At 57.0% G+C, this 18441-nt stretch overlaps 2 protein-coding genes across 2 annotated transcripts in view; both read right to left on the bottom strand.

Annotated features, from left to right (window-relative positions):
- Nucleotides 1-3190: 3190 nt before the first annotated feature.
- Nucleotides 3191-4716, bottom strand: SELPLG (selectin P ligand). Its single transcript, XM_075515855.1, has one exon. The coding sequence runs from the start codon at nucleotides 4714-4716 to the stop codon at nucleotides 3379-3381; it is 1338 nt and encodes a 445-aa protein (XP_075371970.1). The 3' UTR covers nucleotides 3191-3378.
- A 4985-nt stretch (nucleotides 4717-9701) lies between these two features.
- CORO1C (coronin 1C) overlaps nucleotides 9702-18441 on the bottom strand; it is a 45233-nt gene continuing 36493 nt past the window's right edge. Inside the window, exons 4-11 of the mRNA XM_075516433.1 lie at nucleotides 17370-17499; nucleotides 15367-15548; nucleotides 14661-14780; nucleotides 13906-14010; nucleotides 12561-12706; nucleotides 11266-11323; nucleotides 10934-11179; nucleotides 9702-10220 (exon numbers count right to left, since the gene is read on the bottom strand). Coding sequence (XP_075372548.1) covers nucleotides 10101-10220; nucleotides 10934-11179; nucleotides 11266-11323; nucleotides 12561-12706; nucleotides 13906-14010; nucleotides 14661-14780; nucleotides 15367-15548; nucleotides 17370-17499 — 1107 coding nt within the window. The 3' untranslated portion in view covers nucleotides 9702-10100. The remainder of the gene's footprint in view (nucleotides 10221-10933; nucleotides 11180-11265; nucleotides 11324-12560; nucleotides 12707-13905; nucleotides 14011-14660; nucleotides 14781-15366; nucleotides 15549-17369; nucleotides 17500-18441) is intronic.

Raw genomic sequence — 18441 nt, 5'->3', positions numbered from 1 at the left:
GAGGGTGCCCGTTCCCATCACCGCTGGCACCGGGAAGCCGGAGGGGAACCGGCGCCGTTCGGGTTTCTCCCAGCGTTGCCGAACGTAATCGTGGCTCCCAGAAATAACGGGCCCGTCTGTCTGTCTGCAGCCGGCGGCTCCGCGCAGCTGCTGGAGTGGCTTTTCCTGGCTTTAAGTGATCAGTGCTGAAATCTTAGAGGGGAAGGGGGAAAGGCGACGGGAGGCCAAGGGGTGCGAGGGCGGCCGCGCTGCCGAGCCGAGCTGGCCTGGAGGAGTGCCAGCAGCATCCGGACTCGCTCCTGCAGCCCAGATGGGGATGGGGCTGCAATTCCCCCTTGTGCGCCCAGCGGTGCCGGCGTCGGGCCGAGCCTCCGTGTCCAGGGTCCCCGTCCCACCCTAGCCAGGATCCTCATCCCTCCTTGTCCAGAGCGTCCATCCCTCCCTGGGCAGGGTCCCCGTCCCTCCTTGTCCAGAGCGTCCATCCCTCCCTGGGCAGGGTCCCCGTCCCTCCTTGTCCAGAGCGTCCATCCCTCCCTGGGCAGGGTCCCCGTCCCTCCTTGTCCAGGGTCCCCACCTTTCCCCAGTTGTGGTCCCCACCGCCCCTGTCCGGAGGCCCCATCCCCGCCCTGGGCTCTTCCCAGGGCAGCGGAGGCACGGGGATGGGCACCGCGGAGCCCCTGGTGCCAGCGCACACCGGCCATTACGATGCCATTTTTGCCTGCGGCTGGGGAGGGCTCAGCCCCTCGGCGCTGGGCAGGGCTGGGCCGCCCAGGCCCTGCTTTGTAATTTGGGGCAGCTGGAACGTGGGGACCCACAGGGCTCGGCTCCGCGGCACAGCCAGCCCGAGGTAACCTGCAATTTGAGACATTTCAGCCTTGCTCTGCTTGTAATTTGCTCTGTGGGGCTACGCTTTGCTGTGCCAGCGAAACACCCAGCGGGGACTCATCCTGCGGAGCTGCACCGCGGCGTGCAGCGCGCCGTGCACGGCGCGGCACCGTGCCGCGCCGCGCCAAGCACCACGCACAGCGTCGTGCCACCGTCGTGCGCGGCCCCGTGCACAGCCCCGTGCCACCCGCGGCCCTGCGCGCCGCGTGCTGCCCTCCCACTGCACGGCACAGGGGCTTGCCGGGGCGGCGAGTCCCGAGGATCCTGCCGTGACACTGGCTGGAGCCCGGGCAGCGCCGCGGCCACGTGCGCTGGCTTCCTGCAGATTCCTCTGCCGTGAGCTGGGAGATGGCAGCCCGACAGGACCTGCTGACTATGCCAAATAGGGCGATTCCCAGCTCCTGGCAGCCGGCTCGTGCTTCGGCAGTGGAGGAAAGTTTATCCTTGCTGCTTGCCGGGCTCCCAGAGCGGTAGACGCAGGGCAGGCACGGGGCTGGGCGAGAGCGGGAGCGATCCCTCCGACGTGCACCCATCCACCTTCTCGGGACCCGCCAGCCTCATCCTTGCCTGGACCGGGGGCAGAGGCTGGACGAGCCGCTGTGGGATGAAGCCAGATGATGGGAGCATCCCTTTCCCTCCGAGAGAAAGGGCTGGAGGGGCTGGGGGGTGACAGCGGTCCCCACGGGCTCCCCTTCCCCAGCCTGGCCCCGACAGCCTGGGAGCACACAACCCTCTGTGGCCATTATGGCCGAGCCATGAACTCCTGAGGCTGCTTTTTGGCACGGCAGGGCGCCGGTATCCACGCGCATGGGGACACGGTGGGGGCAGAACAGGGTGGCGTCACTCAGGAGCCCGCGGTGAGGGCGTCCCATCCGGGGACCAGCCACTGCCCCCAGCTGCGGATCCCCTCGCCTGTGCTGATTCACCCCTAAATATTTACATTTGCAGGAGGGAGTGGGGCCGGCGAGGCTGCTCGGCCCCAGATGGAAAATATCTGAAGCAGAGCGTGAATGTAAACAGGCGGCGGGGCCGGGGCGCAGGTGAGCCGCCATGCTGCCGACCCACCCGTGGGACGGCCCCCCCCCGAAAGCGGCTTTCGAGGTGGCTGTGCACCCAGCGCTCAGCTTGGATGGGGCGGCACGGCGATGCTTCGAGCGCGTGCCGAAACACTTCGCTGCCCAAGCGTGCGTTGCGAACGTCGAGGGCAGCGTAAGCTCGATGGCAGGGCAGGGGTGGGATGGAGAAATGGGGACGCTGAGCCTGGCCACGGCGGGGATGGGGATGCAGGGATGGGGACACCAAGCCCAGCTGGGGCGGGGATGGGGATGCAGGGATGGGGACACCAAGCCCAGCTGGGGCAGGGATGGGGATATGGGGATGGGGGTGCTGAGCCTGGTGGGGCAGGGATGGGGATGGAGGGACGGGGATGCCGAACCTATCCAGGGGAGGGATGGCGATGGAGAGATGGGGATGCTGGGGATGGGGAGGGATGGGAGGGATGGGGAGCCTGGATGGGGCAGGGATGGGAACGTGGGGACACCGAGCTTGGCAGGGCAGGGACAGTCCTAGGCCATTTCTGCTCCCTTGGGTGGCTCCCCCAGGGCCGGGCACAGGGAAGGGGTTGGGCTGGTGGCTCGAGGGGTGATCGACACCGGCACACCGGGGGTAGGTGGGACCTGGGAGCGAACCTGAGCCCCCTTCAGCCCCCGGGTACAGGCAAGACGGTGGGACCCTTGGTGGCTGCTCGTGGCTTTGCTCTCCCCATCCCTCCCAGCCCCAGCCACAACCAGGCGGGGACGGCCGGGGCCAACGCCACCCTACGAGGCCAAGAGCCTGCGACCACCGTTTGCTCCCCGGGGACGAGCCCTGGGTGCACCAGCAGCGCACGGGACCACCCCAATGGGCAGTGACGTCCCCTCACCTCGCTGCAGGCGACCGCAGGGCAGGAACACGTTACACCACGAGCGCACCCGTCCCCATCCCCGTCCCCCCCCCCCCGGCACTTCCGCCCCAGCACCGCCACCCTTTCCGCTCCCACGCCACGGCACGAGGCCGAGCCCCAGGTGGGGAGGGGTCGGGGGGCTGCAGTGCCCATCCCCTGGAGTCTGGCCCCCTGCCCGGCCAGGGGTGGCCACGGGTTTCATTTCTGCTCCCCCCGGGGGTTGGGGCTGCTGCTGGGGAGGAGGATGGAGAAGCGAAACTTCAGCAGGGGGATGTGGGCAGGCGGTGGGGTGGGGAGGGGGCCGGGGGGTGGTGGGTGCCGTCCCCACCAGGAAGAGACCACCATGTCCAAGTAACGCTTTAATGGGGTCGGCCTCGAGGGCTGAGCTCACCCCAGGGGAAAGCAGCTCCCCATCACGCCGGTCCAAGTTAAAACTCAAACCCGAGGGGGTGTGGGTCCCCGCCCGTGGCTCCATGCGCTATGGGCACGATGCCTACGGTGCAGCCGCCGGCTCCCTGATGCTCTGGGCTGCAGGACCCCGTCCCCGTGGCTCAGGAGTGCTCTGGCAGGAAGCTGCTGAGGGTCAGGTTGTCACTGTCGACCTCGGAGCTGCCGTCGAGCAGCAGCTTTGGCCGCCGGGCCGGGCCGGCCTTGGGGCCGTTGGTGGCCGCCTCGCCGTCAGGCAGCAGGGAGGAGATGCAGACCATCTCGGTGCGGCTGAGCCGGCGGTGTGCCGTCCGCGCCCGCCGCCAGAGCAGGGCACCCAGCACCCCCGTGCACACCATGAAGGTGGCAGCCACCAGGGCCAGCAGCAGGATGGCCAGCAGGCACTTGCCCATCACCCTGCTGGGGTCCCAGGGGACCGGCACCGCAGTCCCCCTGGGCTTCGCGTCCCAAGGGGCTGAATGAGTTGGCGCGGGGGAAGCTCCGGCTTCCTTGACTTTCTTGTAACCCGTGGCGGTGAGGCCGAAGGCTGGGGGGGTCCCCGAGCGTGGCCCCGCGGAGGAGCTGCTGTCCGTGCCGCCAGCCACCGTCCCCTCCCCGCCGGGCGGCGTGAGCCGGCTGGGGACGGTGGTGACGTTGTTTTGTGACGCCGCCTGTGTGCTGGGCTCCGCTGGCGGCGCAGAGTCCGGCAGCAGGTCGGGCTCGGGGGAATCGGTCTCATCCCGTGGATCGGCTGTGGTCAGCGCCGCGGGTGCCCAGCGCAGGCTGGCGTTGGTGCCGGGCACTGCCGGCAGCGCAGGGCTCAGCAGCAGGTCGGGCTCGGGGGAATCGGTCTCATCCCGTGGATCGGCTGTGGTCAGCGCCGCGGGTGCCCAGCGCAGGCTGGCGTTGGTGCCGGGCACTGCCGGCAGCGCAGGGCTCGGCAGCAGGTCGGGCTCGGGGGAATCGGTCTCATCCCGTGGATCGGCTGTGGTCAGCGCCACGGATGCCCAGCGCAGGCTGGTGTTGGTGCCGGGTGCTGGTGGTGGCACAGAGCCCAGCAGAGGGTCGGGCTCGGGGGAATCGGTCTCATCCAGAGGATCGGCTGTGGTCGGCACTGCAGGCTCCTGGTGCAGGCTGGTGTTGGTGCCGGGTGCTGGTGGTGGCACAGAGCCCAGCAGAGGGTCGGGCTCGGGGGAATCGGTGTCGTCGCTGCTGGGCATCGTGGCGGCAGCGTGGCCGTGCCCCGGCGCGGCGGCGGTGGTGCCGGGCTGCTGCCCGCCGTCGGCCCTCTTCCTGCGGGAGAGCGGCAGGGGCTCGGCCCGCGCCGGCCCAGCCGCCCCCCAGACCCACTGCACGCCGCGGCGCTGCCCTGGCTCCAGCGGCGTCACGGCCGCGCACGCCTGCAGGGTGCTCAGCACCAGCACCAGCACCAGCATCACCAGCACGGCCCAGCCTGCCGCCATGGGACCTGCGGGGGGAACAGAGGGGACAGATGAAACAGGGCCCCGCTCCCTGCCAGAGGGTGCCGAGCTCCACGGCTCAGGCTGGAAATGGCCCCAAGGAGGGGTCACACGTCAGCGAAGCATCCTCCTGCCCTCCCGGAGAGGGGCCCTGTGTTTTGGGGGCCGGGAGGATGTGAACACCAAACTCCTCCAGCCATGGCCGGCAGAGCCAAGCTGCTTCCACCTGCAGGAGCTCGGCCCCACCAGCTCTGCTCAAGAAGAAAGTTTTAAAAAGGAAGTTGAGCGTCTGGAAATGGGAAACGAGCCGCGATGGAGATGGCTGCTGCGGGACAGGCAGTTGCAGGATGACTCCCTGCGCAGAAATGAAACTGCAGGGATGTCGCGTATCTTTCAACTGACACCCCCAGGGTGCCCATCCTCCCCCTCTGCCGGCCAGGGTGGCACGGGGCTCCGGGGCCGAGGCCACCATGTGCCCGTGCATCTGCGCTGGAGCAGGAGGAGAGGCAAACCCGCCCCAAATCCCCCCCCTCGTTACACCAACGGCCCCCCAGCAGCCCCAGTGGCAGGGGGCCAGCGAGGTCCCTGTGTCCCCACGCCCAACAGCATCCAGACACCGCTCAATGCTCCCCCGGTGCCGGGCATCCCCGGGAGGCTCCCGCATCCCCAAAGCGCCCACCCTCCTCCTAAAAACGCCCAGGACCAGCGCTGCACGGAGCGTGGCACGCCCTGGGGACCCGTGCACGCCCCGAGGGGGACCCTGAGCATCCCCTTTGCACCCGCACCATCCCCGGGGCTGAGCCCCAACCCGGCACCCCCCGCCGGGGCTCACCTCTGCCAGGGGACGCCGCGGGACCCCGAGCTGCAGCACCGGCAGGCATCACCAGCAAGGGCCCGGCTGCGCTGGCACAGGGGCGTGAGGGCAGCCCCGGGGCCGGGCAACCACCGGTGCCGAGAGGCATCGCTGGGTGCCCTCCGCCTGCACCTCCCGGGTGGGGAAGGAAAGGCGGGCACGGAAGAGCGGCTGTGGTTTCGGAGAGCCTGGCGGGGGAAGGACGTCACGCCAGGAGCGGGGCCACCGAGGGCCAGGGGCTGCGTGCACCCACCAGTGAGGGCGGCCGGCATGTGGGGTGCACCCCAAAAAGGGGTCTCCCCCCCGTCCCCGGCGTGCCGGCTGCCCTGTGGGAGCCCCCCAGCCAGCTTGGCCCCACCGGTGGCTCTGCCAAGCCACGTGCCGGGGCTCGCGCCGCCCCGAAAGCAGAAGCGACGGCAAACCTGATGCCAGGGCTGCCAGCCCCCCCCGGGCACGGTGTGGGCACAAACGGGGTGGGCAAGCAGCTCACGGTGCCCCGAGAGGGACACGGGGGTACCCCAACACCGGGAAATGGCACTTGCACGCAAGGAGGAGGAAGAGGAGGAGGCGGGCGAGGGCCTGGCTCAACGCATCTGCAGAGCCCTGGTGCCGGGTCCCTTCTCTCAGCACCGACGTCCCCAGGACGGCAGCCTGCAGGCGAGCGGCTCTCGGGGGGCCGCGGGGGCCGTTGGGTGTTGTCCCGGCCGCATGGCACTGCACCGGCGGGGAAATACCCCGCCCTAACCACAAGCACCCGCGCAGCAGCAGACGGAGGTGCAGCCGCAGGAAGGATGCTGCAAGAGCACATCCGCAGCAAACGCCCTGCGGCTGCTGACCAGGGATGTAAACAGCCCCACCGCCTCCGCCTCCCCCCCGGCAGGACCGTGAACCCCCCGTACCACGGGCCGGGTTCGCCCCGTCCCTTCTCAAAATGTCCTGGCCGTGAGGGCTGGAGGAGGGTCCCGGTTCCTGCCGGCCCCAGATCACTCGTGGGAAAACACGCGCAGAAAACGGGGTTCAGGTCTGCAGGAGCGGCTGCAGCGGGGGGATGAGCATCCCCCCCCGGGACGCGGCCAGGGTGTGCGTGGGTGGCCAAGGAGCACCATCGCCTCTCCGGGAGCGTCCCTGTCCCGCCCCAGGCACGGCCGGGCCTTCGGGGTTGTGCCGGGGTCGGGGTGTACCGGAGGCAGCCGAAGGCGGTTGTGAAACGCAGGGTGAAACGCTGCGGCCCCGGGGAAGCTGTGCTGGGGGAAGGCTCCCAAACCTGGACGGGGACCGAGCAATGCTGTTTCCAGCTGGGCTTGCTTCGCCATCGCAGGGGTTCCTGCACCCTTGAAGCAGGTTTCAGCTGGGGAAGAGCAGAACGAGCCCCCCCCCCCCCCCCAGCTCCAGGGCAGCCCCCAGCCGGTGCCATTCCTTCCAGAGACCACGTCTCTCTGGTCTCCGCTGCCCTGAGACCCCCAGCAAGTCTGTGCCGTCGAGTCCCGCGTCCAGCCAAGCTCTTGGGTTCACCTGCAGGGAAATCCCCAGCAAGTCCACGTGCGACCCTGGGGACGGGCCCCGGCTCTCCCGGGACGGAGCAACGAGACGGAGGAGTCCCGGAGGACAGACCCTGCTCAGCCACAGCCCCACACGCTCGGGCTTCTATCGCTGTGGTTAAGGGTAGTGCCATCATTTAATAACCTGGTTATCGATAAAACCTAAAGCGCAGGTGCTAACGGGCAGCGGTGGGTGCAGGACACAGAGAGCCAAAGAAAAAGCAAACCAGAGGAAGTTTATAATCAATGACTTTTATCTTTTGAAAATGGAAGCAAATATTTGGACAGATACTATGGCCGCTCTATAAGAGCGCATCTTTCAGGACTTCGCTGGTTCTCTTCTGGGATATCACGGCTACAAAAAGCTTCAGGCACTGACTCCGGTTGAGCCTGGCTAGGCATCAGTTCATTTAAATAAAATACAGGCTATAAACTAAAAACCAGGGCGGCCTTTCCGCCGCCCTCCTCGGACCGTCTACCACACACCGATCTCCTCTGGGCATTTCAATCCAGCGTCTCAGAAAACTTATTTCCCTCCAATTAGAAAAAAACCAAAAAGTCCCCAAGCACACAACCCTGAAGTCACACATATGAATCAACACAGAGATCACCGTTTGGGGGAGCATTACGTTTGGTTTTGTTTTTTTTTTTTTTTTTTTAAAAAAAAAAAAATTACACATCATCTCAGCCATTTACTGCAATACAAAAACGTCACCAAACATTCAAATAACCCGGAGCGTCTGGACTGCGAATCCAGCATCAGTGGTCACGGACACAGGGCAGGGGACGCTCGTCCCTCCTGCTGTGCTTGCCACTTAAAACAAAGAAAACCCACTTTTATGAAGCTTTCATGCTATGCAATTATAACACATCCTCTGTCTCTTCGTGTCCCGTTCTCGTGCCTCTCCAGCTACGTCGCCTGGCTGTCCCGACGGTGTGGTTTCGCCTTCACACACACAGACATCCCTCCAGAACAGAGAATCCTTAATCTGCAAGTTCTGAACATGCAAACACTGAAAAAAATGGAGAATTTGAGGATTTCTAGCTAACCTAATGGGGGGGGGGGAAAAAAAAACCAAAATCACTTCAGCCTGGACGAAGGGACATGCCCCCCCGCCGAGCGGCAGCCGCCGGGGATGCCCTGGGCAGGGGACGCTGCTCTGGTGCGGCAGCTCCCAAGCACACAAACGTGCACGCACACGGGGGATGCAGTGAGCTGCTTCGGGGATCGATCCCCAGCTGGGACAGCTATTGAGGCTCCTCGGCCGATAGCTCTCGGCACCCGATAGCCTTTGCCCACCTTTGGATTCGAGACGGGTTGCTGACATTTCCCCAGCACCGCGGGGACGGGTTGTGCGGGGATGGGCAGCACCAATCCAGCCTGGCACGGCTTGCCGGGGTGGCACGGGTCCTGTTCACGCCCCAGGGACAGAGCCTGCGAGCAGGGACCCGTGCCTGCCCCATCCCTGACACAGGCAGAGCCCTCCGGAGCAGAGGTTTGCTGAGCTGAGGCATCCAAGAAATTCCACGAGGAGCTCACAAGCCCGGCGTGCTCACGGGGTCTCTCCCCCGAGGATCTCAAAGGACCACGTGCGAAACCAGTTCTCCAAACCGGGATCGAAACCACCCTCCCCAGTCCCTTCCACTCCGAAGGCCTGGGAGTGCAGGGGGTCTGGGGATGGAGGTCACTCATCTGATCCGGGAACAAGTAATTTCCTGCAAAGTTTTACAGCATGGTGGGGTGATGAGGCAGGAATGATGGGGAGAGGAAAAAAAATTAGAAAAAGTAACAGAGGCATTTTGTTTCCGGAGACCCGTCATGATAAAGTCACCTAGCTACTGCTAATGCTGCTGTGGAAGCAGAGTCTAAATTTCTAATATCAGCACCAATGTGAGGGGCCAGAGAAATGCAAGCTCGCAGCTTTCAAAAGCTTCTTAAAGTCAATGAGGCAAAGAGCGTGGTGGTGCAGCGCTAGTGCAGAAACAAGGATTTACAGCAATGCATACAGCTGGAACGGACAGCACGGAGAACCCGGTGACTGCGGATGTCCCACGGCTCGCGTCTCCCATGGCACACCTTAAACTGTACTCCACGGATAAAGGTAAAAATACTTCCTGCATGAAAGTTAACTTCTGCCTCAAAATAAAAAAAAAAAAAAAAAAAAGGCAAATAAACCATGCCCATTTGGACACGGCTAGAGGAATCCAAAACATGGGACTATTTTAAAAGGGCAACGTGATGTTAGTTTAAAAGTTCTGTAGGGTGTAAAAGGACGAGAGGCATTTTGTGGGATGCATCACCTCATCCAGAACTATGGTTTTTTTTCTTTAAACTGTCAGACAATGGTGATGGGGACACGTTAGGGAGGCAGGAAAGGCAGCTTGTACAATCTCTGAGGGGTCTCAGCAGCAGCCTCGGCCACACTGCAAAGGAAGCCGATCTGTTGTTCGAAATTGAAGATTTATACAAAATAGCTTCAGTTTTGTTCTCTGAACAGTAAAAACACCCACCATGCGCGCACACACACACACGCACACACACACGCAGTGCTGTCCCTTTAAATTTAAAACACAAATACTGCAAAGTGGCAAATAAGAAAAATAAAAAGCAATTTTTTTTTTTTTGGCAACTTTAAAAAATGGTTAAGAACAATGTGGCATTGGTCCCTAAATCTAGAAAAAGATATTTGGGCACAACATTGAAAGTCAGAATGGATTTGTTTTCAAGAATTCATAACATCTGGAAAAAAAAAAGACTGTAAAAGTAGCACTTATTCTTTTTGACTTGTTTGACACAGTCACATAAATTCATTAAAACATCAGGAAAAAAAAAAAAATCTTTCACTAAAAAGCTTGGCTTTTAATCATCGGCTCTCGTTGACGTGAATTTAGGAGAACAGGAAAGCTCGTACTGGAATGCTGCACGCTGCTGCTTGCCGAACTGGGGAACTGGAATGTGCCTGGGCTGGCGGCGAGGCCAGCGCTGCTCGCCCCGCTCAGTCCGCGATCTTTGCCATCTGCTGCTCCAGCTTGGAAATGCGCTCGTCTTGGTTGGTGATCGTGTCTTTTATAGATTTCAGCTCTTTCAAAATCTCATCCAATTTGGCTTCGTTTTGCTGGAAGACAAGACAAGACATGTACTTGTTAGGAGAGCTGGCGGGACGCGCTCTGCAGACGGGAGTTTTCAAAGCAAGGGGCTCCTCTGAATGCGATTCTTGTAGTCCGTAAGCGCGCCGGGGTGCGCAGGCAAGCGGGGCGAGCATGTAACGCACGCCTGGCACAGGCACTGCAGCGGCTGTGATGCTCAGGGCATGGACCAGCATTTCCAGCAGCAGCGGTGCATGCTTCAAGGACAGACTGGACCAGTATCTGCTCTTTTAACAGTGTTTAAGGACCTACTTGACTGACAGCTGTCGCTTCCACATCTCCGAGTATTACTGCACCCCGCGTTAGCTACAGCCCCCGATTACAGACTTGTACAACCTCCTTCTGGACCTGCATAATCTGAGGTTCATTTAGCCCACTCTGTCTGCTGGGTTTTACACAAAGAGAGGTGCACAGAAGCTGTCCCAGGTAGGTGGGTGGCTGGACCAAGAAGCCAAGCTTTCCTTTGTGTCACAATTCCCAGTTATCTTCCGCAGCTACAGAAACCTGGCCTGGAACGCCACAACTCACGTACCACCTCAACTCCAGGTCACCCCCTGGCACCCAGTCCCGGGGTACTCAAATCATGCGTGCTTCAACTTTGTTATAACTGCTTCTGAAGATGCAGCGCCCTGCTAACTGCGTCTCAGGCCACCATCCCCAAAAGCTTGTGAATTTTACTCACGGTATTTGAGGCATCAGCTGCTTTCTTTGGAGCATTTATGAGATCACTCTTCTTGTTTGCGGCAGGCTTGTTGTCCAGTATGTTCTTCTTGACCACCTTGAGATCCCTGTTCTTGCCTGGAATGTACCCATGCTTCAAGGAGATGAGCAGGGGATCGGCATTCTTCCCCTCAAACCACTCCTCTGCTTCCAGAGCTGCTTCTGGGCCAGCTGTATCAGGGTACAGGTCATCTTGGAAGAGATCCGACTGCAAGCCAGAAGAGATGAATTGGTCAAGCGCTTTGGGGCTGGAAGGCACGAGCTGGCTTCAAACCACCTCGAGGTAGTGCTCACCTTTCGAGGAACCGTCATGATGATGGGCTCACACTTCCTCTCGTGAAGCTTGAAGAACCTTTCAAAGAAAAAGAAAAGGTGCGACTTAGACGCGAGGACAGCCAACGTGCTGTGCAAAGGAGGCCTCGGTTCTGCTGCTCATGCACAGAGGCGATGGAAAACGAGCAACGCTAAGGAGTCACAGCTGGGCTGCACTAGGACTTGCAGGGCCCTGCCAGGGCTGGAGGAAACCACCCGGGTGTGTGCAGAGCTCTCTTCTTAGGAACCGGGTGACGGCAGAGGGTCACGCTTTGGTCAGGAAGGGCTGTCAGCAAGGCACAGCCCACTGCTCGGACTGTCGAGACAAGCACCACACCAGCAATCTACAGGTCCACACTAGCCAGCCTTCTGCTCACCGCTCACACGTGTCTCCACACTCCGGTCACCCCTTGCAGCCCTGCTTTGGGCTAGTACCACAAACTCCAACGTCCTCAGCCTGGCCACCGGGCACTGCTGCTGAAATATTCACGTGTGTCAGGCAAGCGCGGGCTGTGCTCCCTTTCAGGGGCTCCTGCTTTCATTAATAATCAAAGGAGCATCAAAAGGCTTCAGGGGCAACATCCAGCATGTTCCCTACCACCGGTGTGCCAGGAGCCGCTGCACTGACACAAACCTGCTCTCCCGAGATGCTTTCTTCCTTTGCCGTGTTTTCTGAATCACAGCTGCACTCTGGTCACTGCACTGCTGCTTTAATTACTCTCCAAATTCCTGAAACCGGCTTCCAACCCGCTTGCTGTGTACGAGCTGGAGACTGATACCAGACTTAGGCACCAGAAGTTTATCACCGATATGTTGACAGTGTAGGCTGTAACCCCCCTGACGCTAAGTTTTCTGCAGACAATGTATTCTGCCAGATATCACTCATTCATTTACAACAGCCTCAGCCTACGTCCCAGCATATTTTGAGGTTATATCATGTTATGCCCAGCACAAGTATCACTTCATGTCACAGGTCTCAACAAACGCTGCAGAAGCAACAGTGTGGCAGAGAGGTCTTTCCAACAGCGGGATCCTACACCCAGCAGCGCTTGGTTTGCCAGCAGGGAGCACGCACAAGGGTTTGAGAGGGCTCCCGGCCCCTTCCCCTCCTGCCATAGTCCTCCCTTGCCTGCAGAAAGCTGGCTGCCGTGCACTGTAGGAACGTGGCTTGCACTGTCCAGGTGCAGTAGCAGGACTTTCCATTTCTGAACGGCTGAGCTCACGACGGCGTGGCTTGCTAAGACGACACCACCCACCCTGACAGCCTCTCTCCTTACCTGGCGATCTCACACTTGTTCACATCAAGGCCCCTCTTTGGCATGAACCCCATGCCCCTCTGCGGCTCTTTGCTGCTGAAGGTGTTGAGGTAGTGAACGTAGGGGGATTCGTCCGTGATCTCAAAGTAGCGAATGCTGCTGTCACCCTGCAAGGAACGAAAGGAGGACCACTCTAGAGGCTGGAGGGGCCGGCGCTCCCCGTGCCCACACGCCTGCTCCCTGCTAGGCCAGACAGCCGTTGGTCTCGCCCGACAGCCTTTCCTTCCAGGAAGGCTGCCACAGAGCAATGCACAGTTTATAGCTTTTTGTTTCAAGCTAAAACTTCCATGGCTTACCAGTCGAATATGTCTCATCTCAGGCTGCTCACAGCAGTCGCTATCAGACAGTACACTGCTGTGTCTCGCTATCCCTATGGCATCAGCAGAACGACCATAAAGCAGATCCCTACTGTAACCCAAGTACGTTAGCGGAACAGTTTCTCAGCTCTAAGTGCTGTTCTTCAAAATACTGTGGTACAGTGACCTGAGCTCGTGCTTCAAGACTAGGGGTGTCAACTTCCGCGTCTCCTCTTGTGAAAAAGCTAAACTTTCTGCCACGGTCAGGCAGAAAGGCTATAAACCAGTTTCTCTCTAATTCCAGGCAATTCTACTACACTAGCATCTCTGAAACAGCAGAAGAGGTAGCAGATATAAAACAGGTATTTCTCATTAGCTGTTTACAAAGATGGAATTCTTGAATGTACTTGTATGGATCCTCCTTTGTAATTACTGGTTAATCTTGTCTTTGGCTCTTATTTGTAGGAAGTCCAAAGCTGCGGCATCAGAAGTGGGCACTTTAGAGCACTTAATGCCTACAAATTGCTTTTAGAAAGGAGCACGTGACTCCAGCTTTCTGTTATTTAACCCTGCAAAATTACAGTGAGTGTTGCTACATGCTCCATCATCTTCAAGCACAAGGAGGATAACATCTAAAATGTACCACCTTCCTCCCACACTAATGTACAATCGTTCGGGTCAACACCAACAAGAGATGTTTTGATGATGGTATCTGACTTGTTGCATTAAGAGCAGCTTTACCTAAGTAAATCCATCTCAAAGAAACATCCAATTACAGACCAGACTTTCACAGGGCAGACTGCACAGGCTCTCTGCATGGTCCTGCAGAGTGAGGATCAAACCGATTTCAGAGCAGCCTGATTTGTCTGCAGCCCTGACCATCGCTGCAGTGCTCATTTTTTGGTTCTACCTTTCTCAACTGAGACATTTGGGGAACATTTCACTGCGTCATTCATTCAACGGGAGTCTCCCCCTAAACACACCCAGTCATTCCAAAAGCTTCTCTTTACCTTGCCACACAAGTAAATAATGTTGGTATCTGGATCGTAGAACGGCAGCAGGACCCCATTGCTGGTGTCCATCTCATGAAGGGCTATTGGCTCCTCCATGTTTTTCTGGAAATAAAAAAATGCCAGTGATGTTAATGAAGAATGAAAAAGCTCATGTTAACATAGGATCTAAATTATTAACAGTTCTTTGTAGCTGGTAAACACGCAGCGGTGTCTTCACCACCCCAAAGGATCTGTGTGTTACAGTAACAAATGCTGTAAATGTTCACAAGCTTATTCATTCCCCAAGGACATTTTAATCACAAAATGCAATAAAAGTAGGACCCAAAAAAATTCACAAAGTCAAGGGAAAGATGTGACATAGTCGTGTTAGCGACTGCCTTGTGCCAGTGTGATGGGATTGTTGCTGTCTTGCTCTGCACATATAACGTATAGAATGAAGCGACCTTCACACCGCCACTCTGCTCTCTGTGTACATCTTCTCAGACATTTCAAACGTGCAGCTCCCAGCTTCATCGCTGCTCTTGGTGAGGCAGGGACTGGTACAAGAGAACTCCTTTCCTTTACCGAGTGAACATCCAGCCTAAATAACGGCGATACCTTCCGGCACAGGAAGTCTGCGTTGGAGCAGGCAGGAGATGGAAGAGGGAATACGCTCAAGTATATGAACTATGAATTTAGTGGGTGACTGCAGGTCTGGGCTAGTAACTCAACGGATGTTACAACAGCAAAGTAGTAATGGGACAGGAACCTACTGGATTCCAAAGCGCAAGCTGCCGTTCGCTCATGCGGCTGAAGCCAGTTGTGAATATGTTTCCATCAGCGAGGAAAATGGCTCGCATGGGCCGGGCTCCCTCGTGGGTTTTCTCTTTCTCCTGAAAGAGATTTACAGGTTAGCCTCTAGCAATGAACAGGAAAACCCACCTGGTGGTGGCTTCTCTTCTAGCTGCACAGAATCGCTGGCAGGACACACTGCTTCTCCATGCAGGACGCCAACTACATGGAGCAACATCCAACTATCTTTGGTTTCTTCCCTCCAGCATCAGCCAATTACTAAACTACAAAAGAAGTGGTCATTCCTGGCTCATTTCAGCTTTGCCTGTCTGACTCTTGCAGGGTTGAAGGAAGACTTCTTTGTGAGCTACGACATAAATGTAGGCTGCTAAATCTCCGCTTTGCATACACAACTTTGGAACTGTAATTATACAAAAGGATTAGATGTGGAATTACACTCCTGCAGGTTTTAAAACTGAGCCCTAAAATCCTAGTTCAAACACTAATCCCAATAAACCCAGACAAATCCTTCAACCACTGCTATCCCTTCTGTAATTTTTTCCTCACTTTGAAAAACACAACTAAACATGGTATATACTAAGCAAGAAGGCTCTTTCTCTATATGCTCTTGCTAACTCTCTGCTGGAGTGAAATCCAGTTGCTTCTTTAATTATCACGCAAACTTACAGCAACAATTTCTTGTTTCCTGGGGTCAATAACTCGAACTTTTTTGTCTTTGGAAGCTGTACAGATTAGGCTGCCGTTGCGATTCCAGCTCACATTGTAAATCATATCCACGTGCATGTCATCCAAGTTTATGAGGGCTTCACCTGTTCCCACATTCCAGATGATGATTGCATTATCACAACCTAAAATAGAAAGTAACAGCTGAAGTCACAACGCTGCTGTATACAGAAAAAAAGCCAGAAGCAGGGAACAAGGAATAAAACCTGCTGCAGCTCCAAAGCCTCAGACGCCGTCTCTTAAACACGCTCTGTGCACCATCACGTACGTGGAGCCCCAGGCAGCACGTCCTCACCCAAACACAGGCTCAGGGCGGGGACCAAGCAGCCGGAGAAGGCACAAAACTCCTCCCTTGAAAGCATCGAGCACCTTCTCAGAGGTGCTGTAGCTGTCCCAAACAAAGGCATGGGAGTACGCGGGCACTGCTCCCACAGCTGGCCACCACCCCAGCCAGCGTGCTGCCTGCAGGCTGGGGGGGTGTGGAAGTGTGCCCTGGCCCCTGCTACTGCAGGAGCTTTGCGCAGGAGCTCTCAGGTCTTGGCTCAGCTGCAGGACCGCAGAGCGAGAGATGCCAAGGGCAAAGAGGCGATGTTCTTACAACTCCATACGTGAGAATACTGGCTGGCAGCCAGTCATTGCCTTCTCAGGTCAGAGAGATTTGTGGCAGAAAGGGTAAAAGTGGCACGGATGGAAAATAGGCAAGTGACAGCAGGAGAAACAGCAGAACAAAGAGAAAAAAGAATGGCAGGCAGGAAAAGCTGAGGTCAGCAGTTTCACAAAGACTACAACCATCAGGCGGGTGGTTTTGTTCAAGGACCAGACAGTAAGAAGACAAAGAATAAAGCCTAAGATAAGATGACAGCAAAATAAAGAACAGGACTGGAGGACCAGGTAAGGGAAGGAAAGCACAATGTGTGACTGAGCAATTTCTCCTAAGGCTCCGGAGGGATGAAAACACGTAAGGAGGCAAAAGATAGCAATCACTCTGAACTCCCAAAGGGCATGAAAGACATCCAAAATCAGTTTGTTGTCACCAGGAGGAACCCTGGAGACTGCAATGACCTGACAGCATCCCTTCTCCTCTGGGTTTCTTGGGAGTAGTCCTGGCCAGGCTGCCTGGACACACACATCTTGCTGCTTGTGAGCACAGGAGTCTGAGGAAGCTACCTAGGAAAGATCACCTTCTCCTTTTGTGTTCTCACACAGAGTTTCATTACATTAACTGCCACAAGGTCTGCAACTCCAAGCATTTTTAGGGAAATTTAGGTACCTCAGAAGGCATTTATATCAACAGAAAACACACAGCTCATCTGACAGTCCAGCTGAAAGGACTGGCTTCTTTTATTGGGCTCCAACCTAAAGGTCATGCTATGAAAGCCTCAGACCATGCTAACGGAAAGTAACTTATCCGTTTTATTTCCATGATGATGTGACTGTTTTTCACTCGTCAAAAGAATCTCATTGCATAGACCATACCAGTCAAGAAGACAATTTGGCAAATGCTGAAGATGAAAGCTTGTGGAAGGAGCAGCCAGACTCTGGGATACTTGCAGGGATCAGTGAAAAGGAGAAACAGTTGGGCCTTTTATAGAAGTATATGAAAACAAGGATGAGGAGAGTGCAGATGTAAATAGTTAGTGGATGAAACTTGCAGATCAAATAAAGTCTGGAACAATTTTAATACTGTAATTCATGCCTCCAGACAATTTCCTGGTTTTTGTCCCTGTAAACTGAAGATAATAAAAGGCCAAGATAAGGAGGGGGCTGTGAGCCACATGTCCTAGTGTTGCCAGGCACTGCCATTAGTCTTGTGATTCAGCAACCCTAAGCAGCCGAGAGAGGAAAGAAGGAAAAGGAGTCAACAAGCTCTTCTCCAAAAAACCTGGTGTGCAAGCAAAACGCGAGGGAGAGATGCTTGTGGATCCCACAGCCCTGACGCACCGTACCTGCACTGAGCAGCACGTTGCGTGCCGTCGGATGCCAAGCCACAATGCCGACTCTCTTGGAATGGCCTTCTAACACTACCACCGGCTCTGTCAGGGACAGGGTGAGTCCATTCTCGGGAATCTGCCACACCTGGAAAGGGGAAAGGAAAGATGGTTAGCCAAGGGCCATCCCCTCTGAAGAGCGTGTTACTCGTTTGCTGCCTGCAATGCCACGCCATGCCACGGCACAAGTCCGAGTTGTCACTTTTCAATATAAACAGGAAGAGAGAATCGGGGAGGGAATCGTTCCCAGCCACCAATAAACCTTCGGCTGATCTGTGCGTAACGTCCTTCCCAGCTCACGCTGCCAGCACATAACCACCAGCTACTTATGTTGCAACCGCCCCGTTATCGCTGTGTCCAGAGATCCATTCATCTCAGATGCTGCCTGAGAAGGATTAAAAAAAATTTGCCTTGCGGCTCAAATTCCATCTGAACAAGCTGCTGTCTTTTCAAATTATGCTTGTCCCTTGGAGGGACGATATTGCAGCTATACTGGTGCCTATTTTTTATTTCTTTAGAAATACCAGCAATTAGTTTTCACATTATGTTTAGAGCCTCCTTTCAGACGCCATTTAACTGGGGAAGAGCAGTTTGGTCCTGGCAAAGGTTAAAGCAGCCCAAGTTAGCGTTGCAGAAACTACCTCTGAATGCAGCAAACTGCCTGTTCGCTTCTTGCCTGCTTGGTTACACAACCCTTCTGTTGCAAGCATCTTCCAGAAAGTGCCATCAGGAGGAGGAACAGACCCCCACGGATCGCAGAGCACTGGAATTCCAGCTGCGGAGTCAGAGCAGGTTTATGCGCCGAAGGAGGCGGCTTCTGCAACTGGCAGGGACCAGGGACGGGAGAGACAAAACCCATCACCCCATGCCCCAAGGCAGGATCAGCCCTAGCAAAACTATTCCTGCAATTCAGCACTGGACAATCCTCTTCGAACTGAATTTGACCTACATATAGTGTATTAAAAAATTAATTAGAGAGCCCATCAGTGAGCAATTAGAGCTGCCTACAGATAGGTGGCAGCATTAGAGC

This window comes from Mycteria americana, chromosome 13, assembly GCF_035582795.1.
Source record: "Mycteria americana isolate JAX WOST 10 ecotype Jacksonville Zoo and Gardens chromosome 13, USCA_MyAme_1.0, whole genome shotgun sequence".
Lineage (NCBI taxonomy): Eukaryota > Metazoa > Chordata > Aves > Ciconiiformes > Ciconiidae > Mycteria > Mycteria americana.
Note: the sequence above shows the minus strand (reverse complement) of the source record. Positions and strands in the feature narration are given on the sequence as shown.